Consider the following 23285-nt stretch of genomic DNA (forward strand, 5'->3'; position numbering starts at 1 on the left):
AATTTCTGAGTTAATAGGGATATAATAACAAGGTAGTGGGACCTTTACCCCTTTGGATTTATAAACTCGTCCTAACCTTTTACGGGAAGGACGTTGTTTATTGGTCGGTTTGTTGTGACGTCTTCGACATGATATGATGGCAGGCCTAGGCCATTGAAGAAGTCAGACCTGAAATGTGGTAATTTTCCATTCAAATACAGGTATGTTTCATTATTGATAATTAAAAACCGGGGATCGTATTTTAAATCATATCTTCTCCTAAAGAAGTAAAGTCTTATTATGGTATTTTATAGGCTAAGAAACACACGCGAGATAAAATCCTGTGCCTTTAAATGCCGTCTGTGTACACCTTCAGATTGTCATTTTGGATAATTATCATTTAAGTCTAGCTCTGACGGCGAACTTAAAAATACTATTATTATAGGTACTTGCTTTCTTGTAGTTTTAGCAGTTTAACAGGTAATGCAAAATGCATTTTTATATTGCAGGGTATTAACTGGATTTAAAGTGAAAGGTAAGATTTCAAGCTCATTATTATTCATCACTGTCTCAGGCGGGTCGGCCATTGTTGTAGCATGATCAGCTGATTTGTTTTAATCACTTTCCAAATATAAATGATAGTTAATAAATAAGCACTTAGTTATGTGAAGTATATCCAAGGTAAATTTCGAAGAGATCTGGTTTGGATCAAGAATTTACCTTCGCAGTGGGGCGCCCAAGGTATATAATTAACTGGGTCATTTTATACCTCCTTAAATGGCAGGGAGAGAAATGGTATGCAGCAGTTTACCAATGATTTTTATAAAAACTTTGGTTGGTGCACTCTACACTTCCTTGATATTTTATCAATTTATTCAACTGTTATATCTTTTGTTTCAAAAAAACATTAAGTTTGTTTAGATGAACAGGTTTTAATTGTATTATATTTTAAGGCAAATCTCTTTTTTGTTGAATCTACAAATACAACAATTATTTTTTGTGACTATGAACCATAAAGAAATTTGAGAACATTCATCTCAGAAGCACTTTATTTGAATTCATGTTTAAAATAAAAATGCTGTGTGATTGAACATTACAATGTTATCAAAAAATAAAGACGAGGGGGGAGAGACTTGTACTAATATAAGGCATTTATGGTTGAATTGCATTATGTGACATCATTCTGCTGTGAGAAACAAACAAATTTATTGTTGTAAACTAAGTAACAAGAATTAAAATAATTATTTATGGCCAAAATTCAGGAATAACATTTTAGATTAATGCAATCCATGATGCTAATGAAAAAAAAACTGATAATCCAGGGATTGCATTTATAATGAACAGTGTTTTGAATGATAGAAGAAAGTTGACATAGGTAAAATGTAAAAATTATTAAATGGTTTACTGATGATTTTTGTGTCAACAAAATGATTTGCCCTTCTGCATTAAATTTGTCCTTTTTTTTATCTGAAATACGTTTACAGCTTGTAGCCGGTTTTTCTTTTCTTTCTTTTTTTTAAGCATTATAGGACAGATTATAAACCAAAATCAAATAACATTGAGATTGTTTTTTGAGTATATGGGTTTATCAGTTATCTAAAGCAAACAGGCAGAATATGGTGAACAACATTGTAAAAAAATTGTTTGTGTGGAGACTTCTAGAAACATAATCTCTTGAGACTTACTGTTTTTGTAAGACCAAAGAATTATTTAGTTCAACTTCAAAAAAATCCACTGGGGTTATGAGGATTGAATAGCTATGTGTGTAGAAATGAGTTTTTATGAGAGAGAGGTCAATTTTAATAGTACTGTTGTTCTTTGTTTTTCACAAAAGGTATTCAGCCTCTTGTTAATATTAATCCAAGTCTGTTTTTAACCTTTATATTTAGAATGATGGAGGCATTAATGGTTCGGAAACATGCAGGTAAATTGCTGATATTGGCACATGAGGTGGGATATATGGAAGGATTAACAAGTTACTAGTGATTCATTCTGCTTTAAATCATTCATCTTATCCTTGTGTTTTATATTTAAAAAAAAGAGAGGGAGACATCAAATCTCAGGGCTGCTGGGGATTTCTGCGAAGTGGTTAATGAAGTCTGTATATTGATTTTCCTCCACAGCTCTGAATGGGCCGGAGCAATGGTTTCCAGAGGTATTGATCCTTTGCAGTAGCATCTGGGTCAATACTAGCACTAGACAGAATAATTAATTAAATTGAGGGGACGAGAACATTTCCACAACCAAACTGAATTAATAGGAAAATATATTGTTGCAATGTGTGACATTTGGTGCCATTATTACAATAGCAGTGATGTGAAGTGTGATATTGCATGTGGGTGTGCTTGCATATGTGATGATGATTTGCCCCAATATGAATATCTGTTTTCCAGACATTCGCTATGGTGTAAACAAATTGAAGCAATCTTTTCACCGAAGTGAGGATTTTATTCTCTATTGTAAATTATGTTATTAAGGAAGACTTCTACAAATCCATTGACCAGACAACTGTGAAGTAATCATACCTTTGTGTAACAGTTTGGTGAAAGGACAGCATTTTTGTGCAGAGAAGGCAGCAGACTGGAAATGGAAGTGGTTGTTGTTATGCATTGTGACCCAGTTAAGGTTGTCATGCAATCATCATAGCTTTCCTTGGTGCACTATTTTTGCATTTGGAATGCATTGAGTAAAATTTATGTTATTTGCCTTTGAACATACAAGCTAGTTATTGCTGTTTTCATAAGCAGATTTATAGGTTGGAAATATTGTGACCTTACTGTGGGCTCTCAATGTCAACACTGACCTGTGATGTGTAAGGTGAAGAAAATCATTATGCAAAGTAATTGGAAAGATGCTGTAATTTTTTATCCTACTTTTGGGGAACAGATAACAGAACTGGTGTCTTACTTCATGCAGGTTGACATACTACACACTAAAAAAGCACCTGAAATATAGCCTGCTGCTTGAAGTAGATTAAAAATGTTAACAAAAGTAGATTGATGATGTATGTTGCTTATGAAAGTCAAACCTGGTTGCATTTGATGTAATTAATTGGCAGATTTTTTTTTTTTTTTTTTTTGAAATATTGTATTTTATCAATGGTTCTGTTAAGAACACATTCTAAATGTGAAGTGGACATTGCTGGACTTGTAATGGTGTCATCTTTTGTCATGCAATATACCAAACCATGCACAGCATGTTAGAATATAAGTGTAACATGGAATCTCTAATCATTTGACAGTGTTCTGAGGTCGTGTCCTGAGAGCCATGGAGGTAGGGGCGGTCTGCTTTGCTATTCTCCAATTGGGAAATTTAAAAAAGAAGATGTATTGATCTTTATAGCAGTACCTTTTTGTGAGCTGGAGAGGGTTCACTTGTTGTTATGGCAACCATTTGTATATGTAACTTGAAGTATGAATTATTCATAGTTTATATATGGGCAATTTCAAGAACGTGCCAAGAAAATTAAATACTTCAAAGCACTATTTTGAATGACGATTAAGTGAAGAATGCCCTTGTATTGTAGAAAGTTTTAAGTAAAAAAAAAAGCAAAAGGATTGCATTGTGTAAGACTTTGAAGTTGACTCTACTAGAAAATATAAGAAACAATTGAACACACACTCAAGCTTTATCTTAAATTTTGGCAAGGAATACACCATTTTCATTATAATTACATATGTTATAATTATTATTATTATATCATACAAACGGACATTTGGTTCTGTAAACTAAATACAAAGAGAAAAAAATATGACAGTGATAATTGTTCAGGTATCTGTAATCATGTGTAAATGTAGGTCACTCATAAACATAAAAATTGAACAAAATCCAGGTGAGGCAAGTGCAGATTGCATGATAGCAGTTACCTGTATCAGTTAGATATATCTTGATTGCCTCCTGTTTTAATAGAAAACTTATTATTTCATGTATAACCAATACAAACAAAAGTCTATTATATGAGACGACTTGCATTTGATATCGTAAAGTATATAAAGCTTTTATATTTTTTTTTCTTTTAGACCAAGTAATGGGAAGGAGCTAGCCAGTACTACAGTATTCCCATGAAAATTGATCCACTGGGTTTGTGCAATACTAGAAACCTGCCAGCATGCCAAAACGCACCTTTGACAGCGTTAGCTCTGAGACCAGTGTTATAGCGTCTGAGTCTGAAGACAGTGTAAACAGCAGTATAGACAGTACTAACACAACTGGTAGTACAGGAGTTCCATCTAGTCGGGGTGAGTAGACAACAGTAGTCTAGAGTGTGAAGACAGTGTGAACAGCAGTATAGACGGCACAGATACAACTGCTAGTACACAAGTTCCAATTAATCTGGGAGAGTAGACGGCAGTGACTGAAAACTGTTAGCAGCAATACAGAAAGTACAAATATAAGTGGTAATTCGAGAGTTTCGTCTCTTAAAGAATAGTAAAAACTAGTGTAGTCAAGAGTCTTTAGACTTGACAGCAGAATAGACACAAGAAGTAACTGTGGAATGTATCTTATTTTGGGCAAGTAGAGATCAGTGTAGTTTATAATCTAAGATATAATTTTGTAGTTAAAGAAATTATATGTCCCAGGAGTTTTTTCAATATTTAACTCTTATTGGTGGTAATTTAAAGAGTAGAATATAGATGCTATATGAAATGTAAAGATTCATTTTAAAATATTAATACCTATTAAGTGATGTTCATATGACTTTATTCCACAGATGAATTACCCCCTCAGAAGAAGAAGCAGAAGAGGTCTGTGAATTTTAATGGAGTCACAGTTTTCTACTTCCCCAGAAAGCAAGGGTTCACTTGTGTCCCCAGTCAGGGTGGATCAACACTGGGTAAGGGATGCTATAGTCACATTTGTGTGCACGCGCACACACACACGCACTCTCTCTCTCTCTCTCTCTCTCTCTCTCTCTCTCTCTCTCTCTCTCTCTCTCTTCCTAGTGCTGTTTGCAATTCGAAGTGGTACCAGCAAGTGATTCACAGGCAAAGATGGCAATTTGTTAGCATGAAAATGATTTTGGTTGCATTTCTGTTTCCCCCCTCCCCTCCCAATGCTCCAATCAATCATGCAAACACTGTACCTAAACTTTTTTTTTATTACATCATTAATGGAAAGGTTTTGGCCCAAATAAAAAAAGTTACTAGCAAGTAAACTTTGTTAACATGTATAAGAATTTTACCTAGTAAAGGGTTTAAGGGCTCTAATAGTAAAAAAAAAAAAAAGAAAACACATCAACAATTCTTGACTGTACTTGACAAAGAACTTAATAATTTATAGATAGTTGGGTTTAGCACTGGACTTAAGTATTTTACACAAAGGAGAATCAAAGACCTACATATTTGATGAAATACAATACAAACTGTTTTCGGTTTATAAATTTGTACTGATAAATTAAAGAGTGTAGAAGCTGTGTATTTATTTGTCTGCTGTATGTTATGAAAAGAATTATAAAAAAATGATAATGCATTTCAAGACTGGCAGATTTAACATAATAACGTAAAGGAATAATAAATATTAGGTAGTCAAGTGTGTTAGTTTACAAAACCTCTACTCAGAGCTACATTTTGCGCAAAAAGAAAAATGTAATTATGAAATACTAAAAATCCTTTTGCTAAAATAAGAAATGCTCTGTTGCATTCAAAGTTTATAAATGGTCAAAAGACAAGACTTTTTTTTTCTACTTTAGTTATGTAGGAGTTGAGCTTTTTGTTTACATTATTGGACATGTCAGCATTAGAAATATGTACTCAATGAAAATAAAGATGTAAGAATTTAGTTATGTCATTTACAGCTAAAGTAAGCTCTTGAAAAAGCTAGCTGTTGGGGGGTCTTTTGCCATGTTTCATTGCACCCATACCTAAAAAGTGAACATGTGTACTCGTAATGCAGCTTAATAAGCATTGAAATTAATACTCTCTAAGTTTGTTCCCATGGATACGCGTCCCATTCCAATGACCTCTTAATTTCTCCCAAAGAGTTTCAGCATGAATCTTTGTCGTTTTAAAAATTGTAGATGTGTTAGTTTGTATGCCCAACACTATGGGCATTTTGGAATGGGTAATTACATAGCAGGATTACATGTCATAGATGATATTAGAATGCATTCAGTGCATTTAACAACATTTTGGCCTTTGATCCAGTGACGAGGACAGGGTTCAGGAGGGTTAAGGCAGGTCAGAATTCCTGAGTTAACTGACGTCAGTGTTAACAAGTAGCCAGTGGGTGTCCACTGTGGTTAAGAGAAGACTGGATAGATAATGCAAGAATGTTTTTTTGCTTCATTTGTGGCAAGATGAAACAGCAAATTATTCAAAAGGGACAAAATTATTGATAATGAGTTTTTGTGTAAAAGTTTTGTTTTTTTTTTGTAAAGTTGAAAAATATTGTTTTCAATTAAAATGGATCTTTGGATACCGCAAATTTGTTAACACCATTAACCCAGAGTTTTTACAGGTCACCATTCTAGAAAATCCTTTTTTCTTCAGAAGTTAGCTTTAAATATTCCAGAAGGTCATCCCAGACTAAGGAATTATTCCTTCCTGTGTTTAAAGGCCACCTATGGCTAACTGATATGAAAATGCATCAAATGCCAATTATTATAATGCAATTCTTGGAAACAATATTGCGGAAATTACTACCCATATTTCATGGATTAATGGACCAAAAGAGTATTTTTAACACAAGTTACAAATGACAGATTTTCTTCTGGAAGGGGGAGGTTCAAAATTTTTGCATTACTTGCCCAACATCTCAACATCAAATTCAAATCTCAAAAATGAGTTACATTTTAAAAACCATTCTCTTCTCTTGTCATGAGCAGGTGTACTGTCAGGGAAAAGAAAGAAAAACAAATGAAGTCATGTGTGTTAGGTTATACATCATTAAAATTTTTTCCTTTCATATTTCCCACAAAACATCAATGTTTGTATGCTAAAATGCATGATTTGTAATCCTTTGTTAAGTTGATAGTATTCATGGAAACTGAGAACTATATTATGGTGGCACGGCAGGCCACGTGCATATTGAATGATATCTGAAAAATCATGAAATTCATTAATGAAATGGTGTTTTCAGTGTAGCATAGGAAGATGCTGTGTGGAATGTTTGTTCTTTTGTCATGTCAGTGGTTTCTGTTTGCCACTTATATATATATATATGGATGGTATCTAATGACTTTGGTAACATTTTTGGTTGGAGCCGTAAAAGATAATATTAAATCAGTAAAGATATTTATAATTAATATGTTGTGCAATAAGACCAGCATATGACAGACTGTGGTTTGTATATGTTTTAGGTATGGGAGAGAAACACACTCACACAGAGAAGTTCACCTTGAGTGAATACAAACGTCTGCAGCATCAGATCCACCAGCGTATGATCAAGGAGCAACGTCAAATGCAGAAACAGCTTCAGTTACAGCACCAGCAGCAGCAACAACAAGGACAACAACAGCTGATCGAACAAGAATCTCATAGTGATGCCTCATCTGACAGTGACAATCCAACGTCCTCCGACTCTGAAGATGAAACTGATCTATATTTCTTACAGCCAGTCTCCACACGACAGAGGCGCACACTACTACGACAGTCGGGCATTAAGAAAATTGACAACATGGAGAAGGATGAGTGCAAGCAGATACGCGTGTCCCGTGAGGTGTGTGGCTGTGACTGCAAGGTGTACTGTGACCCAGAAACATGCGTTTGTAGTCTGGCTGGAATCAAATGCCAGGTGGATCGTCTTTCCTTTCCATGTGGCTGCACCAAAGATGGCTGTGGCAACCTGGCAGGGAGAATAGAGTTCAATCCTGTGCGGGTGAAAACTCATTTTATTCATACTCTGATGAGACTGGAACTGGAAAAGAAAAACAATATGTCACAAGGCTCTGACATATCAGGAGGATGGAGTGAGAAGGAGGAGAATTCACAAGGTAGAGACAGCAAGAAAGCTATTGACTTATCACAGTTCAATAGTAATGAAAGAGGGAGCTGTCGGGACTGCCAGAACTCTGCTGTCAATGACATTGTTATGAGAGATGTACAGCTGAGTACCGGGAATGTGGCTGACTTGGAAGGCTGCATAACCAATACTGACTTTGCTGCATTACATTATGGCAGCGAGGCCCAAATGGAGGCACCCATGCCCAATGCAGGCAGCTCCGATACCATCCCTAGAGTTATGTTCTTTAACGATAGCAGTGACGAAGAGTTCCATCACAGTGAAAATACCACCAGCATGCTGTTCCAGCAGAAACCACCAGAAGAGAGCTCGTACTCTGAGAGCAGCGACGGCTCTGAGGGGACATACGAGGATGCTTATCACAACCTGACCTCCTTCCAGGAGACGGCTGCCAGTCACACAGACGTCATTGCGCTCAACTCTCAGTCAGTTCAAGACAACACACCAGAACACAAATACCTTGAACTGGATGGGGGATCCACCTCCTTCAAGTTGGAGCCTATCTCAGAAATGCTGAATCCCATCCGCTTCCCTTCCCTGCCTCATTCCAGCAGTCCTAATCACCAACATCGGCCTTGCTGGACAGAGGGCAGTGAGAGGTCATTCACAGCTGACCCGGTGTCACCAGCAGCTTATGGTGCTAGTAATGCTTATTCCTTGCAGAATGTTTCTTCTACAGAGAGTTCATTTTTAACAGGGGAGTATGTGCAAGCTACAGGGGGTTCTAGTACAGGGTCATTATATTCATGTAACCCAGGGTATAGTCAAGTTTCCCACCAAAGGAGTCCTAGTCAGAATGGAGGCGACTATGGGAATGCAGGGAGTGCCATGGCATGCATTTCTAGTGTCACCTCCGAGTTTTCTGTCCAAACTAACGGCTTTCTTGATTCCATTGACACAAATCCTTTTAGTTCCCATTTTACTAGTAACCAGGCTATCAAAATTGAAGGCCCTGAGACGGATTCTACCTTTGACCCACCCCTCCCCACCTCCAGCTCCGCTAGTGGAAGCGCCACTCATAACAACTGCCGTCACCCATCACTGGAGAGTACTCATATGGAGGGAACAAATCACAACTTAAATCAGGACCAAAGAGATACTGGGCAAACCTTTGGAGAGATTATAAAAGAATCTATCGTAGAAACTGTATCTGCCTAAGTGAATCATTCTGAAGACCAAAAAGAGCTGTATTTTAGCACAGCTTTTACGGCACCAGCGAATATTATGTGGATTCCTTACATAATACAGATTTAAGAACATTATATGCCTTTATGTAACATTTCTGGAACATTGTTGGCAACTATTTATTTTATTGAAATTTTTTATTGGTAACAACACAGGACATCTGATATACAGCCAGCATTCTCATTTTTTGCAAGGTTCCTCATTTCCAATTTGTGATTTTTTTTTTGTTCAGACTTTCAAAAATAAGAAAATACAAGGTACCTTTTATTCTCCACCTGTACCCCAAATTCATTTTTGCAGCAAAGGGAATTTTTCTCATTAAGGATGAAGATAATTTCTTAATGGTAGTGTTCTTTATGCTATCAATTTTTCTCATGCTGAGGCTCTGTTAGGTCTGAGCATAAAATCAATAATCAATTTCATAAAAATTCTATCTGTAAGATAAACGAGGGGTAGTTCCATACCTCTGTAGAGTGGGAAAAAAAATCAATTCTTGCCAATGAGATGTACAAGTATTGCTTTACATTTTCCTCCCATTATTATAGTCTGCCTCAAAGGGCAGCTCGTCCATCAGGAATACATCATAGGGTGATCTGTTTCTGTCCAATTTATTACCCAATGGAAAGACGGGTCCTTTAAGATGATAACAGTTGGCTAATGGCGCTACTTGTCATCGATAGAAATAATACGGTAACTGTTTGTAAAATGGGGGGATGGTAGATAAGAGTTTAATCTAATGGGGTTAATTTATTTAAAAAAAAGGGGGGGGATAGATTGGGATCTGAAAATTTTGTCTGATGGTGCTTTTTTGACATAAGTTAAAAAGACCATCTTAATTTGTCATTAATGGTGTTAGTCACAAGTCTTAGGTGTGCAAGTTTTAGGTGAAAGGTAAAGATCTCAGACTGGTTACATTGTATCAAATGTATTCCTTGGATTTTGTGGATGTATAAGTGTCTTTTCTGATGTGTTGAAATAATATTATTCCTACACTACACTAAGTGTATGCCAGTGTGAAGCTTTTAGAATGTCATCGCAGTATTCAGTGTTCGATTATTCTGAAAAGCATTGATTCACAAGCAATAAGCTGGCAAGGTGTTGTAATTGCTGTACATCAATAATGTGAATGTAAAAGAAATGAATACAAATGTCATCTTTATGTGAAGAACATATTCGCTTGCCATATTGGTGCTCATTTTTGTTCCCCTTGCTTTGTATATTTATGATAAGTTATTATTTTATCTAGTATTAGGCAACTGGATGACAGTTTTTAAACTGGTGTTAGGAGAGTATTTTTGTCTGTTAAAAGGCATGGCAGCCTTGGCAGTTAGTCAGCTGGTGCAATAAGAATATTATGATATAAAAAATGGCATTGTGAAGTCACCTTAGGAACATTTTGTTGGTATTTGTGTCCCGATTCCATCATTATTAAAGAAGACTTTCTGGTTATGCTGTAAGGTAATTGGTACATCCATGTTGTAATTATGTTATTTTTATCATTATTATAAAAGTGTTGCTGATGTCATAAACATTTGGTTTTAGTTGATTAGTCACTTATTTTTTTCTTGCTGCAATAAGTATGGAAAAAATTAACAGGTAATAATGTTCAAATAGTGTATCTAAACTTCTTGTTATATTGCTTTAAGCATGGATTGATAAATTAATATTTGCACTGAATTTGTTTACTTGGATTTTAAAAGTAAACTTTATATTCTATGCTAGTCTATTAAATGGATGCTTCAGTATTTATTGACATATTCTTACATTTTGCAAGGTGCACATTGTTACAGGTAGAACTTCAATTTCTGGTGCTCTGGTGTTTCCTTCAAAGTAGCACTGAAGGTTTTATAAAAAAGAAATGTATTTTTGAAATCACATTACTGAAGTATATATGGGGAGATAGATCTTTATTATGTAACTTATTGTAAAAGTAATGCTATTAATGGTATTCAGTGTATTATGGTATTTTATGGGGAATTTTTACACCTACAGTTTATTGATATATTATGAACAAAGTTCTGGCCTAGGATATATGTTTACAACTGTTCTTGCCTTCAGGAGGTAGAAATCTTAATACCAAAGTTCTCCCTTTCTAGAAGACTAAAGATGCCATAATATATTGGAAATCTATGTTGTCAGTGTACATTTTTGTGCAATAAATGTACCTGCATGAACTGCTTTGTTGACTTGGTCTATCTTTTTTCCAATTTCAATCTTTTTGGGATTTTTCTCACCTTAAGGGGTCCTGATCCCCAGGCTTAAAGCAACCAAAACATTTTTCCTACTTTTTTCTTTCACACAACATTAAATAATGCCTGTATTGAAACTGGCCCATAAAATAGCTGATAAATCATTTGCTTTCAATAAAGACAAAAATGCAAACTGGATGACCCAGTTGTCTTCAATCTTTATTTCTTTACTGATCTTTGCATCTTCAAATTGCAAACTTAATCGTGACCACTGAATTAAAACTGTGACTACAGAATGGGACTGTGTAACATGAATGAAAAGAATTATGGTATTTTTAATGCTGTGCTCCAAGGCCAGTATGAAATGCTGCAAAATAAATGTCTCTGTCGCAATAATACTAGGGTTTTGTGTAATTGAATGATCATGGAAAGAGAATGACCTTTAGTAAAAAGAACATCTTGTGCAATTGACAGCAATTTCCCTCAGATTCTACATTTTAAAAACTGGTCCTGTTTGTATCTTTCTCCAGATAGTTGCCTTTTGACAATTTTGCCAAACAAGTGTTATGAAACAATGACATCCACCATTATTAAACTAATTGACTACCACAACTTCCCATAAGGATGACACAAAGTGCTGCGCTCAGAAAATAAACTTGGAATTCTGTTCACCAAAAGGAATGCAATTATGACTAGTATGTAAAGGTTTGTGATGCAAGGTTTGACTGTAGCAGATTTCCAAAGATACTCTTTGCCAGGTATACATTCTTTCCTGTACCTATGTTGTTTGTGGGTCCTTTGTTGACCTGGGTAGGTTCCAAGCCAAAAAGACTGGTCCGTGAAGTATCAGTGACAAGCTAGGACCTGGAGGTTAATAAAAGAAAATGCATACAATGAAAAACTGAAATGAACTTCACTTCTTTGTATCAGTATAAATCCTAAAATTTTGGCTTTATAACAATTATTGCAATTGCTCCCCAGAATCCCTACTTAATACTGCCATCACACCAAAAGCCCCCTTTAAACTGGACGTCCTCCTTTCTGCGTCCCGTAGTACTGCCCTGTTTCAGTTTGAGTGCCAAAAAAATTACACTTTACATGCCAATAACTGGCTGATCATTGAGCATTCATTCTGCAACCAAAGCAATGTTTGTGCCTCCTTTCTACGACCACAACGATGCCAGTTTCACGGTCACCGAAAGGACGCAGAAAGGACACTACCCAGTGTAAAGGGGGTTTAAGTAAGCCCCAAGTGCCAATCAAATTTGATCTGATTAAATGGCAATGTCAAGCCAGGCTATTCACTTGTCACATTTTCAGACTGGTGTGATACTAGAAATTTAGTGGTAGACGTAAAAAAAAAAATTGTTACTTTTTTAAGTTTTTGTCTGGGTGGGTTTTAGTCTAGGTGGGTTTAAGCTACACTGCTGCTGTCACACACCTGTGCAAGCTTGACTGAGCTGTAACCATGACTTCATATACTGTACTTGCTCATCTTTGGTTAGACTGTAGGAATTAACTCCTCGGTCAAAACATGCCTGAAATGACCATACAGCTATTTAGATTATCTCCAAATTAAAAAAATAAAATAAAATGAGATTTTTAAAAATATGTATACAGATTTAGGTATATCTGTTAGTGTTAACGTGAAATCTAAATCTTATTATTGCTCTATATTAAATCTGATTAACTATTCTTGTTCTAGCACACTTATCCAAGATTTTAAACCACAAATTTCTCATCATCCAAATAAAAGTACACCCTAGCAGCATAAGACCATCAGCCTTGTCAATAAGACTTCTTAGGACAAAGCATAAGATTTTAAACACATTTTTTTACTTAGTCCATAAACCACTCCTTGTTGAACTTAGGTGGGCAAGTAATATCCCTTATCATTAATTAACAGATAAATGTCACAAATTAATGTTGCCAAAAAATCATCAAATTTATCACCTCCTGAAGCTCCCAGCCAGCTGTCTGCTACCCTGACACAGTTTTAAAAACCAATGCTCATGTATGAGTCTTTTTAATTTACTAGATTTTCACAGAATTATGGCAAGAGTCCAGAAAAGAGGATCAAAGACCTAAATACCTTTTACCCCAGGAAAATTCATTAAGTAATTCATAAGTATGAGATTTTTACAGAAAAATCTTAGGCTGGACACTTTATATCAGAAAACAGATTAAAAATGCATCTGATATAATGGTTATAAGAAATATAGAAGACATGATTATTGACAGTTGAAGTGTAATAAGAGTAATGAGGTCTAAAACTTACATGTACGCAAGGAATCTAAAATGATATTTTTGCAAGAGAGTGATAGAGGTGCACAAGGTCTATTGGGCCTTTAACTATGTATCACAATGTTTTGAGAGATTTAAAGCTGATAGCCTGGCTGTCATTTAAAATAGTAATCTAAGTACAGCCCAACACACACAACAACAGCAATCAACCTTCACATAATTAATAATTACATGTTCGGACCAGTCAAAACCCTGCAATGCAGATGTGAAAAGGCCTGAATTTCTGAACTATTGGTGTAATCACCTGCTGCAGTTCTGCATTGCTTAGCATATGTATGCCTTCTTTGTGTATTACTTGATCAATGTTATGAAGCAGCATAGCATCTTGGATAAGCTTAGCCTTCATTTTTGGCATATCCATGGCATATGCCACATGATACTGAAAATAAAAGATCAAAAACCACTTCTAATGCATTTTGTTTACCATATCAAAGTACACTTTAATCTGTGTTCATGACACATCTATTAAATATGAAATTGTGAATGTATGAACACAAGAACTGGAACAAGCTGATACTTAAACGAACCATTATTATCCACCAAGATAAAGTACCTTCAACTCTCATTACCCAACAGTCATTTAGAAATAAAATTTGTTTCATATTGGAAACATACACCACAACTACTTTAATACATTTCTTTACACAAGTCTCTGGGTTTGTTGAAACATTTATCATTGAATACCACTTTTTAATACTTGAAAAATGTATCGAAACCCCCAGAACAAACATAATTTTTTAAAAAGATAGGACTTGTGTCAAAGCTTACCAAGTGTGCCATGTTTAAGGACCACAGGCTCAGTGGTTCGTGTTCAAATAGATGCTTCACTGTCAACAATTCTTCTACAGACACTGAGCTCTCAGGTATCTACAATGTCAAAGTTATTTGGGATGTTTTGAGAATAGGCATTGCATAATTTTTGCAAAATTAAAACACTCACAGTTTCAGTAATTGTAAAATTTAATATAATTTAATTCATTTAACCAACTTGCTTTTCAAAAACATTACAATCCTCACTTTCAGTTATTGTTTACAAACACTGAGCTACTTTTTCAATTTTGTTTGGCCATTTACAATACCAATAGTAATTTTAAAATCCTTTTTATTGTCATTAATAGCTGAAATTGTTGAAAATTGCTTATAAGTGACAAAATTTATTTCATGCCTTGTTGAGAATATCTAGCAGTTTTTTTCTTTCTCTTTCATCCTTTAATTTAGAGGCCAGTGTCTTAAGCTTAGCCAATAACTTAGGGAAGTGGTCCACCTTGTGTTTATGTTTAGAAATATCAAACTCTTGTTGTTGCTCAGCAGTCCAAAATTGTCTACTCAGCAAATGATTGGGGTATTTGTACCTAACAAAAAAGAGAAAAAATCAAATATTTCACTGTAAAATATGCATTTATCTCCATGATATTTATTTAATCTAAAACTTTGACAGGTATTAAACAAGATTTATTTCAAAGTAGGATTTTCGATGAAATTCCAACAGACAAATATTATAGATAGGAACATAACAGAAGTCACTTATTACCAGCAAGACTAGATTTTCAAAATTGCTTTATAACAGTTATTACAGTTTCAGTGAATCATCAATTTTTTCTCTCATTTATAATTCATTTCAATAAAACTCACGCAACAAAGAAAACTAAATTTCCTACAAATGGCACAGTGCTCACAAGGAGTACAAATCCTACTTTCCTTAAGTCTTTCGGTACCTAGTGTGTAAATAAAAAAAAAATCTGATTAAGTTTTCAATAATTTATGTATTAAATCATGTATAATTATTATGTGATTCCCGTGGTGTGTATTCATCCAACATCAGGTTAAATGTCTTTATAAATGAAATATACACTTATTCAAACTGCATCACCATGTTTACAGAGTATTGTGAGATGTCATATATCTCTTTAGCCTATCTTTAAACTTCAGCCACCATCTTACAGCATGGCCTACATGTACTCCCTGGTGCACATTCCATAAGTGTGAGTTGTGAAAGCCATGCTGGCTACCTTTTCATTTCAGCCCAGCCAAGTTAAATTACACTTCATCTTTTTTACATATATATATATATATATTTTTAAATATTTCTGAGTGGCAAGAAGATTGTAATCCCTAAAAGTTTTTAAGATGCAAATTTTAACATTCAAAGTCTTATGAAAATTTGAAAATTTTTCAAACTTAAAGGGATAATAACTCCTAGAGTAAACAACAATTTTCCCATACTTACCAATGGTTAATGAATCCATTTTTACATTCAAAGTTAGCCCCTGTTTTTTTTTTTCTAAAAAGTTTGGTTTTTTTTTGTTAAAATCTCTTATGAGATTATAACAGAGTACAGCCATCAATGGAGGTCACGTGGTCTGAAGACAGGCTAAGTTATCAGAATAATAGCTATAAGTGCCGTTTTTCTTGTACGACAGAATATATTATATTTCTATGAGTTGTTCACAATGTTTTTATTGTGAAATATAGATCTCATACGAAGAGTTATTATCCCTTTAATAATTCATGTGAGAGGGGCCATTGTCTTCGTTGGGAGATAAATAATTAAGCGAGTTCTGTTACATGTATATCCATGTCAGGTTAGTTTACAAGATTTGTTTTCAAGAGGCATATTTTTATATTCCTTATCGTCAATATATCTTATACTGCAAAGGATCTACATTAGCATAACAGAAGATTGGGTGACGCTGGATGTTTGATTTAGCCAAATCTTTCACCAAATGTATATTAAATTGATATTAAATGATCACCTATTTCAAATACTCTTTAATGATATTTAATTGTATTTAAATTCCTGTTCAGCAGAAGAAAATTATCAAAAGAGTTGAGCAAAATGCATTCATAATCCCACCTGTCTGTAGGCCATCAGTTGTTCCCTGTTTAATGAACTATAATCTACCATACCCTTTCTCATGTTATATAGCTCATAGACTGCACCGCTATACACCTTCATGTCTGCCAGTAAACTCTCTATTCCTTCAACACAAAAATAAAGAAAGAGTAAAAGGTAAGGGTGTGTTCACAATGAAGCTATTGTACTTGCTAATGGGCACTACTGGTAATACCACAGGGACTCTCACTAAAAGGAATCAGATTAATGTTCATGAGTACACTCCATGAACACTATACCCATGAACACATTTACTGATTTTCACATATTATGTAGATGTTAAAAAGACTTAAAAAAGAAATTTTACACTGATATCTCAATGAGTTTCAGGGTTACGGCATTCCAAAGATGTGTCCAGCCTAAGATTTGCTGTGATTCAAATACATCTGTTGGCATGCAGGTCAAAGTGACCTACTCATGTATTACAAATCATGCTCTAAAACACAAGTATCCTATTGCTGTATATGACTTGGCTTTCATATTCTTTTGGGGAGGAATCCAACTATCACATGGAAAATGTTGTATCGCATATTCAAAATGCATTAATTGTCTTTTTGAGTATAAATTTGGGTGCGTGACAGTAATCATAGAATCAGTGCTCATAGAACTGCTCATATACCATACAAATTTTTACTTGTATCATGCATCATTATTTTTGTCTACAAAATACACCAATCCATTTAATTGTTTCACTTCATAGTTCAAAGGTAATTCTTTTAAATGACATAAAACACATATAAATATATATCCAGAGGGAGAAATCAAGAAAAATTCGATTAAAAAGAAGGAGTGTCCTTAATCCTGGAAAAATGACACCAATTCTCAAAAGTTAAAATTTATGCATTTTAAATAAAATTTTCTAGTCTGGATGAACAGTGAACGAGCTTCTAACATGTTTTTTGTGTTTACCTTTCTTGGATACAGCATATACTTGATATAATTTTGGATACTTCTTCTCCAAATTTGAAATCAATTTCAGGTAGTTCTTAGCTATAGACTTGCGTATGATACCAGGTTTTTTAACGATGTCTTTCTTCTTTTTGAAATCATTCTCTTTATTTTCTTTTCTGAAAGGCAATCAAAGAAAATTGTATATTTTAACTTTTAAATGACCTGTTAAGTTTACTGGAAGACAAATAAGTTCCCAAGATGTTCTACTTCTAATTTATTGCTCAGCTGAAGTTATGTTATCTTTAATATCTTGTTTTCAATTCACCATCACATTTGTTGAATCAATGACACCACGAAAGTTGAAGCTGAGGTTAATCTTGAAAGGTGAATTTTTGGTACTTTTGCAGTGTCCTCTATCACCTCAACCCACCTTAGTGGTAATTTCAATGGTAATAAAATTAAGGTTAAGTGTTAATTTTGCTCAATGCCTCTGCTATTTAAATATATGTTTGGATATTTACTTCTTAGGTTTTCATCTTTTTCCGTTAAACTTTCAAGCTCATTGATCAATGAGATTACAGCAAAATTTCTTTTCTGCATTGGTATTGACTGTCATGATTACATTCCAATCGACATCAAGTTCATTGTAAAAATAAACAAATATAAGTAAATGGATTGCCAAACTAGTTTATATGAATAGCTGAGATATGCTCAAAGGCACCACATAACTAAATTTAGAAAAATTATGAAAAACCAAATCACAATTCAGGTAGAGAGAATATATTACAATAAAGGTACTAGCATTAGTAAGAGGATATGTTTGGCAAGTTAAACAAGGAAAATTAAAAATAGGAACATTTATGATCCAACTAATGAACATTTTTCTCATTTACAAAAGAAGAGGAACTTTACCCATCATTGTGAAATTGTCGCCCTTTCAAGCCTGAAGTATGTGAAATTATTGCTCGTAAAAAAAGCTTGTCGTAAACGAACGATTTCCGAAAACATCTAACACAAATTTGCACCCTGTTCCCAGCCATTGGCAGACAGCAACTACAGTTTTCAACCTTCAAATAAAGAAGACCTGTCTCACCTACTTCAACTTGTCGCAACTACCACATTTTTTCAAAAGGGCTGATGTGCACGTAGAGCCCTGGTTGCCCCCTTAGCTTTTTTGCATAAATTGGCAATCTTTTTCATACTGATGATATTTAAACAAAGAATCACTCGGATTGTTGTGTCAGTAGATACAGATTAAATTAGTGATACAGAAGGATAGATTTGCTTGAAATGAAGAGAAATGAAGTTTTATTCCAATTTTCAGTCTTGCATCCGATTGCATCGAGTTCCAGAATATCGTGACCTCTAACGAACGCATTTTTTAAAAACCAAGTTTCAAGAGAACATTCTCCTGTCCTCTTGTCTTGTATGGCTTAGAAGTGCCATACAAACATCAGTGTTCACAAGTTTCTCATTGACAATGTGAATAATGAAGTCAATTTTAAAGCATACATCTCTATATCGTTACAACGTCGTGCCGTCTCTTCTCAGCAAGTGTATGAAATTCGTTAAAAAACATAGACCAGTTTATACAGCATTTACAAGTGTTTATTTTTTTTTATAAAATCAATTGCTAAAATAAGGGATCTTTTACAAACATTGGAAAGGACTTACATATACTTAATTTACACTAACTTTAGATGACAGTGTTCTAACACTAGTTATTGAAATCGATTTGACTGATCTCTGCTAGAAATTTGTGCAAAGTATGAAGAAAATCTTTAAAAAAATATTTAAAAATTGAAATGCTTGGATACAGAATGACTTGAATGCAGATCCTTCTGATCATTTCTTTGTCCTTTTGTTGGTATGTCAAATGTATTTTGTCAAAATGAAACCAAGTTTAGACAAAAATGTTCACATCAAATGGAAATAAAGTCATCGACTACAGGCTGCTGAAACACATAGAACTGAAACCACTGTTCACTTTTACTGCATCCCATCCAACCTTTTGTCACCTACATATCTTCATTCTGAAACGAAGGGAACATGAAGACAGTGAAAATGCATTACGTAATGCAAACATTTAAATGGGTCATTCTAACAGAAGCTTAAAATGATACAAAAGATTTTAAATGTTGTACCCGAAAAAGATCACATTCACACCCCATTACGACAATCTCTACAACAACAACAAAAAGAGGCCAAGCCTTACATGAGCTGGCTTAGAATGTAAATTGATCATAAACATTCTCCTTACCTCTCTCTCACTGCCTGTTATAAGGATGGTAGCCCTTGTTACCACCACCCTGAGCAGAGGAACCTGTGCTCTTCTGGGCACCATAATTACTCTGCTGACCTGAAGTTATAGTAGTTGCATAAGTATACAGAACATTTGAGAGGAAAGGCTATATTTTCTTTCCATAAAGCTAACCTCTATTCCTTTATTTAGCAAACATAAGTGCCATTCTTCGCTAATCAAAGAAACAAACATATGCAAAGTCTGCAGGAACATGAAGTCTGGAATTTAAGCCCTTTATTAGTACAGGAAAAGCAGAAATCAGCCACATTAAAATGGTCTTTCTACTTACTCTGATCTCCATAGCCCCATCCACTGTAGTCATAACCTGAAAGGAGACGTAAGTGTTACAAGACGACTGTAGTCAAAAATGCTGGACTTTCACAATTCTTACGACAAGGTGGTGTATGAGCAAGGCAAGTCAGGCACTTTCCTTAAATCAAAATTCAATAGTGGGCATTACAAAAAAATACCAACTTGTTGACGTTTCTCTTTATGCAGTTTGAACCAGCCAGCTCGAGACCATTGTTTGCATTAATAGCATCAAGCTTCCCCTGTAATGCTCAACTTACCACTGTTGTCTCCACCATAGCCTCCATAACCGCCGTAGCCTCCATAACCACTCTGGTCATATCCACTCCAGCCTCCATATCCATAGCCTTGGTTGTAGTCATAGCCACCATATCCGCCATATCCACCGTATCCACCATAGCCCTGGTTATAGCCCTGGTTGTACCCACCCCAGCCCTGGTTGCCCCAGCCACCATCATAACCTGGAGGAAAAAACATGTATATAACAATATGCCTCAACAGCATCACTAGCTCACCACCTATTAACAACTTTCTGGGTTATTGATTTTTACTTCCACTTTATCATGACATCTTCATTAGACACTGTCCTTCACCAGAACTTGCATAAAATGTTTTTTAAATTAATTTGTCCTAAATATTGGGTTTGTGTTAGCTGAATGCTGAATTATACATTTAAGTGTTAAATACTTATTCCAGAAAGATAACATAATCGATTCCTTACCGCCTCCACCACGTCCTCTTCCCCTGCCTCCAAATCCTCCTCTGCCTCCATAACCCCAACCTTCATTCTGCTTGGGTGTGGCCTTTCTCACATCAACCTACAAGTAAAACACCATCTCACAATATTAGTCCAAGAAAAAATTTTGAACTATATAGGCATCCAGCCCTCATAATGTTTACCTGTAAACACGGCTTTACTTATCTGACATCAACCACTTGCTGACCAATGCAAACTGTGCTTTATGCAATGACAGGAATTAGCAGGGAACCTAGACAACTGGTAATAAGAAATTATGATTACAGTGGACTCCTACATAGAAGATACCCCGTTAAGGAGCCCACGGTACACCACTGTTGATTACATGCTCACTACCTCACTGTGGTTCCTTGAAAAATGAGTCCCATATTTCATGGAGACTGCAGCTGTAAAAATTGGAACAGAATGTTGGGTCAGTATTTTGGTGTTTATCTGTGTATGGCTTATAATACCAACCACCCCATTCAAATAGTTCACAAACTCCTTGAACATCAACAAAAAAATCCCTCATTAAAAAAAATATTTGAGGCAAAGATGAAGTTGTTCTACTGCTTGAACCATCAGACAAAACTTATGCTTTACCTGTAACAGAGAAAATATTTACAAATATCATGTCATTACAAATGTAAGATATAGTGTAACAAAATTGTATATTTTACCTCTTTTCCGCCAATGGTCTGTCTGGGATTTTCTACGATTTTATCAACAACCTCAGCACTCTCAAATGTAATGAAGCAAAAATTTTTCCTCTGGCCCTTCATACGGTCAAATGGAAGATCAATTTCCTCAATCTGTAAAAAATTATATTACAATTTCTGTGACATCTAATCTGTGGAAATATTAGATTGAAAACTTTGTTAACTAGCAATAATGTGAATTCTATGTATACTTTCAGAATTCTGGAGTGAAGAACCAAGAACTAACTCACATATATCTATGTTTTGATTTAAATCTTGATAAATACAAGATCCATAGTGCACATTAACCTCTAGTAACTGTTTACCTTAAAATGCTATGGAAACCAATACTTATATATTTTTTCTTAGGTACCTTTCCAAACTCTGAAAAGTATGCCCTTATATCTTCTTCTGAGAAATCTGGTTGTATTCCACCAACAAATATCTTCTTGATAGGATCCCTGCCACCCCTAGCCTTAGCTTTCTTTGGATCTATGGTTTTACCTTGTAGAACATGGCCTTCCTTGCAATTTAATACCTGCAATGTGATGATAACAGCAATGTTTCAAAAGTTTAATTTCTACATTATATTACAGATTTAAATTATAAAGTATGGCTTCTCTTTCTCAGTTTTCAATCAAATTTTACCTTGAAAATCCTTATAGCCAGTAATTATTATTTGCATTCTGTAGGAGATTAAATAATGATAATCTGAATATCAAGTCAAATTACTTACACAATCAATACAGGAACTATCCTTGAAAACAACGAAAGCAAATCCCCTTGATCTGCCTGAATTAGGATCCGTCTTCAATGTGCAGTCGTCAACTTCTCCAAATTTTCCAAAATAGTCTCGTAGTTCTTCTAAACAATGGAAAAAAGTAAAGGTAACACAAGTCGGTGTTTTATTAAAACTAAAGAAATGTTTAAGATATTGTTACCATTAGTTTACATATGTTAGAGATCATTTAATTTCACTTCATACACATCTTTTAATATTTTCAAAAGAAAATCATAACTTACTAGCTGTTGTTTCCCAACTGAGACCGCCCACAAATAATTTTCTGAAAAAAAGGAAAATTGTTAAGTATTTCTTGATCTGTTCAAATGCTTAAGTTGGGCATCTTACCAATCATTGTGATCTTGGTACTTCTGCAGTACCATTGTATTTGAATTGTATTTGATTGTATTTGTACTCTCATTGTATTTGAATGGACCTAATTTTCTTGAAAAAAACATCCAAAAATCAAATAATAAAATGTAGAACAAATTCATTTGAATATGAAGACATTGAGAAAAGTCTCCACACATCATATTTGGGTGGAGGTGGGATGGGGGGGATTCAAAGACCAATACAGGTTGAGAATGATACTGCAAAATTACAAAACCTAACAAAGCTTTACGTCGTTATTCTAAATTGGGTCAAGTAGATTTTTCATGTCTGCATGATAAATTGCTAAATTTCCTTATGCTAAAATGTATAATGGCACATCTGCCTTAAGGTGCTATGAGTTTTAAGGGTTAGGTTGCACTCGTTTCCACAAAAGCTTATTTGAAATATTACTACACACGTATCTCCAGTCAGTGAATGCGTGGGACCAAGTGGTTGGCCCCGGCCGGAATTTTTACCTATCGTCATCATCAGCTTTATGGGTATATTCTGTTCCTTGAGGTTTTTCAACAGCAGGAGTTTCTTGTGGAGTTTGTTCCTCATTGTTTTCCTCGCCGCCATAGTACTCCTGAGCCTCTTCATACTGTGCTCCGTTCTGCTCAGCAAGTTCTGTGTCCGCCATTGTTTCTTTCTTCTTCAAAAGCGGGAGCACGCGGTGGTCACGTGATC

General features: G+C 34.9%; 3 protein-coding genes across 3 annotated transcripts; 1 reads left to right on the top strand and 2 right to left on the bottom strand.

Moving 5' to 3' along the window:
* Window positions 1-69: 69 nt before the first annotated feature.
* LOC106153606 (uncharacterized) lies at window positions 70-11297 on the top strand. Its single transcript, XM_013527602.2, has 5 exons — window positions 70-200; window positions 489-514; window positions 3999-4217; window positions 4691-4813; window positions 7277-11297. The coding sequence occupies exons 3-5, from the start codon at window positions 4088-4090 to the stop codon at window positions 9094-9096; spliced, it is 2073 nt and encodes a 690-aa protein (XP_013383056.2). The 5' UTR covers window positions 70-200; window positions 489-514; window positions 3999-4087; the 3' UTR covers window positions 9097-11297.
* Window positions 11298-11506: 209 nt separating this feature from the next.
* On the bottom strand, window positions 11507-18810 carry LOC106153607 (LETM1 domain-containing protein 1). Its single transcript, XM_013527603.2, has 9 exons — window positions 18313-18810; window positions 17419-17576; window positions 16471-16595; window positions 15249-15331; window positions 14782-14968; window positions 14385-14483; window positions 13861-13995; window positions 12754-12850; window positions 11507-12176 (listed from the first exon to the last, which is right to left on the bottom strand). The coding sequence occupies exons 1-9, from the start codon at window positions 18438-18440 to the stop codon at window positions 12091-12093; spliced, it is 1098 nt and encodes a 365-aa protein (XP_013383057.1). The 5' UTR covers window positions 18441-18810; the 3' UTR covers window positions 11507-12090.
* A 176-nt stretch (window positions 18811-18986) lies between these two features.
* LOC106153609 (heterogeneous nuclear ribonucleoprotein A/B-like) lies at window positions 18987-23273 on the bottom strand. The gene is made up of 10 exons (XM_013527605.2): window positions 23075-23273; window positions 22469-22509; window positions 22182-22309; window positions 21819-21983; window positions 21428-21559; window positions 20733-20829; window positions 20272-20472; window positions 19992-20027; window positions 19661-19759; window positions 18987-19433 (listed from the first exon to the last, which is right to left on the bottom strand). Exons 1-9 carry the CDS (start codon window positions 23236-23238, stop codon window positions 19668-19670), a joined length of 1056 nt encoding a protein of 351 aa, XP_013383059.1. The 5' UTR covers window positions 23239-23273; the 3' UTR covers window positions 18987-19433; window positions 19661-19667.
* Between the last annotated feature and the right edge of the window lie 12 nt (window positions 23274-23285).

Source organism: Lingula anatina, chromosome 2 (genome assembly GCF_051362555.1).
Source record: "Lingula anatina isolate TDL-2025a chromosome 2, LinAna3.0, whole genome shotgun sequence".
In the NCBI taxonomy this organism is placed as follows: Eukaryota; Metazoa; Brachiopoda; class Lingulata; order Lingulida; family Lingulidae; genus Lingula; species Lingula anatina.